Below are 7,092 nucleotides of genomic sequence, written 5' to 3' on the forward strand. Positions count from 1 at the left end.
GGCCCGGTGCCTTCGGCCGTGCGGGCGGCCATCGCTGAGGAAACGCGTCTCTCCCCGCAGCTGAACCCGGACGTGAACGTGTTCCAGCGCAAATTCGTCAACGAGGTCCGGAGATGCGAGGAGATGGACCGCAAGCTCCGTACGTGTCCGTGGGGTTTGGTACGGCCCGAGCTGCGCCGTGTACAGGACAGAGACCCACGCAGGCCAGGCCTGCAGGCCGTGAAGGCTGCTGTTTGCTGGGCCGGCCGGGCAGGCTGCCTCTGGGGATGCGCCTCCCGCCTCAAAGATAACGTCAGCCCAACAAGGCGATCAGGGAACAGGCGGTGGCAGAATTCGCAGCTGCTAATCGGGCTGGGCGGAGGTTACGGTGGCAGTTTGACACCAGAGTGTCGCTTTAGCTAATGCTGATGGTGTTGTCTCTGCAGGGTTTGTGGAGAAGGAGATTAAAAAGGCAAATATTCCTATCATGGACACTGGTGAAAACCCGGAGGTGCCTTTTCCACGCGACATGATCGACTTGGAGGTAATGAGGTGTCTTAAGACTCCAGTAGTATTTGACTGTAGATGGAACAGGGGAAGCTGGCCCAGTTGGTGAACACCCATTGAATTCAGTGGCAGAGGTGTGTTTGCTGTAGTCCTCAGCTGTCGCTTGAAATCCCGGCCCTGCTAGGTCCCATCAGTTCCCTTTTGATTCCCCAGCGTCATGTTGCTTCTGCGTTTGTCCAGATAGAGTTAAGCATGAAAGCACGTCAGAGAAATCTCACCCATTGAAATGAGTCAAAACCTGCTGGAACCGTGTGGTTTCTGGGAGGCTGTCTTGAAGTTTGAGGGCTCTTAATGATTCGAAGAACACCATAGATCCAACCTGTGAAGGCCTGGCTGTGCGTGAAAAGTTTCAGGTTGCCAGAAGAGAATGTCACCAATCTGGATCCCTGTTCCGTAGCATCTGTAATTGCACGCAAATCGTGTGGGGACGTAGAGCATCTTGTCTGCTTTCCTGTTTCAAAAGCCTTGACAGCGCATCTTTGCCCTGAGCATCTTTGCCCTGAGCATCTTTGCCCTGAGCATCTTTGCCCTGAGCATCTTTGCCCTGAGCATCTTTGCCCTGAGCATCTTTGCCCTGAGCATTGCTTTAAGTCCTTCTTCTTTCTCTTTTTTCTGTCTTGCAGGCAAACTTCGAGAAGATTGAAAACGAGCTTAAAGAAATCAACACAAACCAGGAAGCTCTGAAGAGAAACTTCCTGGAGCTGACAGAATTAAAATTTATACTGCGTAAAACCCAGCAGTTTTTTGATGAGGTCAGAATACCGGGGGGCGGGTTGACGCTCGGGCAGGTGGTTATTCTCCCACAAGTTACCATTTGGATTCCCCAGTGTGCTCTTACTTGCTGTTTCGGACAGCAGGGTCCTTTTTACGCGTTGTTTAAGAAAGTTTCCCGAATGGTTTTCCGTTTTCCACGCGGTGCGCGTAGCTACCTGTGATTTACCGCCTAGGGTGTCGGTTTGGGGTTGTTTGCAGTTGAGCAATGGTTTGTCTAAAAGCTGTGTGAAACAGTTACGGTGCTGGTGGGTTTTAAAAGCGCATCAATGCTGCAGGGCTGCGCTGAGCGCTTTCTTCGGCGGGGAGGCGTGTCCTTGGGAGGTGTGCGACACCCAGCCCTGCCCCGCTGGCACAGGGATTGCAGCCGAGCTTGATTTCTCCTCAGCCTTTGGAATGTTATGTGGAGATTACTCATTAGGGTCATAATGCCAAGTCCGCTGCAGTAATCGATTGTTTAGTTATTTGAGCCTTTGATCAAACCCTGAGGTTTTCAGCGGTAACTCGAGCAAAGCTGCTGTTTAAAAACTTCAGGGTTTTGTCAGGCGCCAGCTTGGCCGGAAAGTGGCAGCTCTTTCGCTGGGCCTGAGCGGAGCAGCTCTGAGGTCGTTGGCGACACAGGCACAAAGCCTGCGTGGGAGAAGACGTGACCCTCCGTGGTAAAGCTCGAGTATCTCCAAGCCTAGGGAGCTTCCTCACAGAGCTCCTGCGTGTTTTTCCGCACAGTAAGGACATGGTTTTGCCAAGTACACGTCCCATTTCCTCCAACAAGGGTTTGATCAAAGAGTTCCTAACAGATACGGCTTCTGGCCTTTACAAAGGCTGGGATCAAGTAGAACTGGGCTCCTGCAAACTTAGATAAACGGTTTGGTTTGGGGTTTTGGCACAGGCTGCTGCCTGTTGAGGCATTAAGGTTGTTCCCGTGCCAGCACGAGCCTCAGTCACTGCTGACAGACACCGCTGCTACCACTGTCACTTGATGGGTCACGGGGTTGGTTTCGGTACAAAAAAATCCATCTTCCAGTGTTGAATGTTCGCAGAAAGCGTCTCCTTGGACGAACAGCGTTAACCCCGTAGCCTGTTACCTGTGTTAAGGCGCCGCTGCCAGCTCTAACGGGGTGTTGAGCAGAACCAAGGCAGCTCCTGCTGGGCACTTTAATCTCTGTCCTCCCTGGCGAGAGCTGCCAGCAGCTTTTCTTCAACTACAGTATTATCCTACTAAATTTAAAGATCAAAACCAATTTCCTACTGAAACAATCTGTCAGGTTGCCCACAGAAGGGAACTCATGTCACACTCAAATGAACTGGCTATGGGAAGTTTAGGTGTGTTCCTGCTCCTGTTTGATAACTGGTTTCTCTCATAATAAACCAAAATACAAGAAATTAAACCTCCTGCTGTACGGCAAGCAAACTGAACAGCTGCTGTGTGAAGTTCAGTGAGGCATAAGGGTTGAAAGCTGAGGGCTCGTTTGGGTTTGCGCCGCTAACGGCAGCGTGAGAGAACCACGCTAGGCTGGGCCTGCCGGGCCTTGTGCAGTCCGTCGTTACCCCGAGGCAGCGAACGCTGTCACTGCCACAGCACCTTCAACACTTGAAGACTTCAGTAATTTGTAATTTAAGACTGTGTTGTTCATAATAACGAGTTGCACAAGCAATGGCTCATTGTCCAAAGCTCCTGGGGTCTGTGCACGGGGGGAGGGGGGTTGGCAAAACATTTTAACCTGTTCTACGACCGTTCTGGTCAAAGCAGCCATTTCTTGTTTCAACACACCACCTTGACGATTATGCTCCTTTTCTCAGTCTTCTTGTCTTTGCTTGTGAAGAACAGTTTGAGCTGGAGAGATTTCTCTGAGGGTTTTGCCTAGAGTGAGCGTAAGAGAAGACTGGAAAAGTAATGGTTAATGGCATGCAGTCCCCTGCCTCCCTCTCCTCTGACTCTTCTCCCCATCTGCTTCTCTGTTTGTTTCGCATCCGTCACTTCTGTCTGGGCTCTGGGTTAATGAGTTGGATGGTGAAATGAATCCCTTCTCCTTCTGTGGAAGTTGATTTTTTTTTTCTGTCTGTGGGCTGGAAGGGGCTTGGATTGTATGGCCTCACGTGTAGCGATCCAGAGCCGTGGCGGAGCAGAGCCGTAAGCAAGAGGAAGGAAAACAAACCCATTTTTCAGGCCTCAAGATTAAAAGTGCTGATCTGGGTGAACAGTGAGCAATTTGAAAGGGTTTAATAGCAAAAGGTCCGTGTTCTAATTACTGGCATGCAAGTGCTTGGGTCCCTCCAGTCCTGAACGACCCGATGCAGCAAGAAATACTTCCCAAGAACAATGATATTTCACTTGCTGCTGGTGAAACCTCTCATTTCCTGGAGTCTTGGCTGTTTGCGTTGTCACCGTGTGGCTCTTCCATTTCCCCTGACTCCCAAGTTCTTGTTTCTGTTGAATCCTGTACCGCTGCTTTAGTTACTCTTCCAGAACCAGAGCTGACCTTGCTGTCCTCTTTCCTTTCTGGAAAGGGTGTGCTCAGCACAGCCAAGGAGTCAGAGACCCATTTTAAGAACAGAGGGTTTTGTTATGCAAATAAGCCTCGTGTAAGAAAGTTCTCTAGTAAAACTGGTCTGTTCCAAGCTTCTCCTAGGCAGCTGCTGTCTGGTCATTCCAGCCCCTCTGAGCAGCACTCGCCTTTGGTAGATTCGCTGCCCTGAAGGACGCAGAGCCCCAGCAAGGTCGGGGTGATGCTAAACGGTTCTCAGAATTACTGGCTCAGGTGAGGCAGATCCACAGTTTTCAGACGTGCTGCTCTCCTTTTTCCTCTTTGATGTGCAGAAGCGCGGTGCGATCGCAGTGTCTGGTTTGCGGGTCAGTGCAATCCAAGCCTCTGACAGCTGTAACTCGGTCTTCCTGTTTTTCACCATTCCTGAAGCCTGGATAGCAAAACCTCGTTGGTGTGTTTGGTCTGTGTGTGTTGGTTCGGGGTACCCAACTTTATGTTGGTTGTGTTCCCTGTGAGGCAAAATTTCCATCCGGTTCTCGATGTTGCAACAAGTTGCCTTAAAGTTGAAAGGGTCCAAAATCCTTCACGTTGCCTTCCCAAACTTCTCCCTACCCCGGTAGCCTCCGCAGGCTGCAGCACGCGTGTGTGCCAGCCCTTGAGCGGCGTTTCGTGTCGGCCTCGCAGGAGCTTGTGCCGCGCGAGTGAAACCTCGTAGTTTTTCTCTGGAGCTGTGGTGCGACTCCTGCGCAAAGAAAGAACCTGGGGCGGAGTCGTCAGACCTGCTGTGCCCTCCTGCCAGGCCACCACGCGCGTCTGCGCGTTACGGGGTCGGATTCTACCCTGGAGTGCGCGCTGCCAGGCACCCTGCGTAGCGCCGAGGGGACAAGCGCCCGTACGTAGGCCGGAGGGTAGAGCTTGGCCCTCGCTCGTGCTGAGGCACCGTAGTCACGTCACGAAGTGAGCTGCAGAGGTAGAAGGAGCTGTGACGCGGGGTTCGTGCTTGAACAAAGCGCGAAGCTGGCGCACAAGAGGGTGTGATCTGAGCATCCCTCCTGGTTCGAATTGTTGATGCTTACAGGCTGTATTCCCAAGAATTTTACCCTGCAGGTTAGTTGCAAGGAAGGAAGGTGTAAATCCCCGTCCTGTTTTAATGCCTGGCTGGTCAGAAAATGAGCAGCCTCGTCAGACTGCCCGCAGCCCTGCATCTTATGTGCCTGCTAACAATAAAACAGTGAATGAGGACAAATCTCTTGAAGAATTAATTGATTTAACCAATAACCATGTTTTTAACCTGGAAGAATCGTGTGTTTTTCCTGGAGGGAGAACTTTGTAAAGCCAGTAAACTCCCATCCCATGCTCCCAGGTTTTGTTACTGGTTCCGACCCTGTCTCTCCGCTGGCAGGTAGCACGGAATCAATCAAACTTGTTGCCACCTCATTGCAAACTGAACGAGGTCCTGCCGTCGGTCTGGAGTACGGCGGACGCGCGTGGGGCGCGCAGGTCTTGTGCAGCCGGTTGCAGGGTCGCAAGCGTGTGAGGCTTGAGGCTGCCCGAAGGTGAGCGGAGCCGTCTGTGGAAGACTTGCCTGCTCATGCTCTTCCTGCCGTGCCCAATGAGGCTCCCAGGCCGCGTGCCCTGCAAGCACGGTTTCCCAGGGAATCAGCGTCTCCCTCCACGCTTCTCTCCATTTAAGATCTAGGAAAAGGTGGGAGTAAGCGTGTCACTGGTGTGTGCCGTTAAAAACGGTTCTTGGGAACATCACTCATACTTAAAACTTGATAAATTTGTGTGAATTCTGCCTTTGTTCAGACTTACATATCCCGCAGTCCCTCTGGTCTGTTGCAACACTCTTCAGCTCTTTCTTGTGTGGAAGCTTTGCTGAGCCATTCCACTCTTCCTCTTGTTTTTCTCCTCCCTCTTGCTGTCTTTTCTACCATCTAGTTCCTCTTCCCCCTGTCTGATGTTTGTTCGTTCTCTTTTTTTTTCGTGGGTTGTTTTTCCTCTTTTTTGTCTCCCCAAACCATCTCCTGGTTCCTCGTTCCCTGCATGCCACTAACTAGTTTCATTAGATATTGATTTGTGAATTCAGGCTGAATTGCATCATCAGCAGATGGCGGATCCAGACCTGTTGGAGGAATCCTCTTCGCTCCTGGAACCAAGCGAGATGGGAAGAGGGGCCCCGCTGCGACTTGGGTAATGGCAACTTGCGCTTCCTTCCGCGGTTTGAGTGCACTTCTGGAACTTTCCAGAAGACTGAGCCCAGACTAGCCGCTGGTGGCTGTCCGTGTCCTTTGCACACTCACTCCCCAGTCATCCTTGTGCCTCACACATTTCTCTCTGCACAAAAAAAACTCCACTAGTTTACTCCTTGTGAATCTGTCCTGGTTGCTTTTCCAGGTGTCCTGAGCTTTGGCCAAACCCGTAACTCCTGTGGGCACTTAATACTTGGAAAACTGTTTGGTTTTGTATCCTCTGTTAGCTGCCTGCAGGCCGTCTGCGCGTGTGTGATCCGTCACCCAGGCGTAGGGGTCTGGGCCAGTGAGGCTTCTAGGCACGTGCCTGGAAGAGTCAGCGGTAGCCGGGTCAGCTACGCTCCTGCCACGTAACGTGCCAGGAGCCTGTTGGAATGAAGACCAGCAGGCACAAACCGTGTGTTAAAGGCACTCGTCTCTCCTTTAACCAGGGGTTGATTTGTGGTTTCTAACAGGCGGTTTCATTCTGATAAAAGACCCGGCTTTTGCCGTAGCGCAGTTTTGTTGTGGTTTCATCCTGACGGATTTAGGGGACCTTCTCTTTTGCTTAAAGAGCCAATTTCAAACCGAGGTTTCTGTCGCTTTGATCCTGATGCCAAGCTCCATCCGCCCTCGGCGGGTTGGGTGCGGGGCTCTGTGTTCTGGGCGCAGAACCGCCGTTGATGCTGCCCCCTTCGCAGGTTTGTGGCTGGCGTGATCAACCGTGAGCGGATCCCCATGTTCGAGCGCATGCTGTGGCGAGTGTGCCGAGGGAACGTGTTCCTGCGTCAGGCAGAGATTGAAAACCCCCTGGAGGATCCTGTAACGGTAAAAGGGAACTGTTTGCAGCAGCAAAAGCCTCAGACATGTAAAAGGATTTGCTGATAGATCTAAGCCTTTGTCCCTCAAGGAGCTCCGTGCAGGCAGACGTTTGCGTTGCGTCCTCGCAGTGCCTGCTGGCAGCCTCCGAGGCTTTAGTGACAAATATTCTCCGGCTGCAAGAAACAAAACCAGCAGGGTGCTGCTGGAAGGGGAAAAGGCCAAGTGCAAGGTCCTGC

At 51.9% G+C, this 7,092-nt stretch overlaps 1 protein-coding gene across 1 annotated transcript; it reads left to right on the forward strand.

The window, feature by feature from the left end:
- Positions 1-60: 60 nt before the first annotated feature.
- Positions 61-6,862, forward strand: LOC104507875 (the record flags this gene model as incomplete). Its single annotated transcript, XM_010149300.1, has 5 exons — positions 61-139; positions 426-523; positions 1,170-1,298; positions 5,893-5,996; positions 6,736-6,862. Coding segments are annotated over 5 exons (537 nt in total), but the record flags the coding sequence as incomplete, so codon positions are not given.
- Between the last annotated feature and the right edge of the window lie 230 nt (positions 6,863-7,092).

This window comes from Eurypyga helias, unplaced genomic scaffold (assembly GCF_000690775.1).
Source record: "Eurypyga helias isolate BGI_N326 unplaced genomic scaffold, ASM69077v1 scaffold24740, whole genome shotgun sequence".
NCBI lineage: Eukaryota > Metazoa > Chordata > Aves > Eurypygiformes > Eurypygidae > Eurypyga > Eurypyga helias.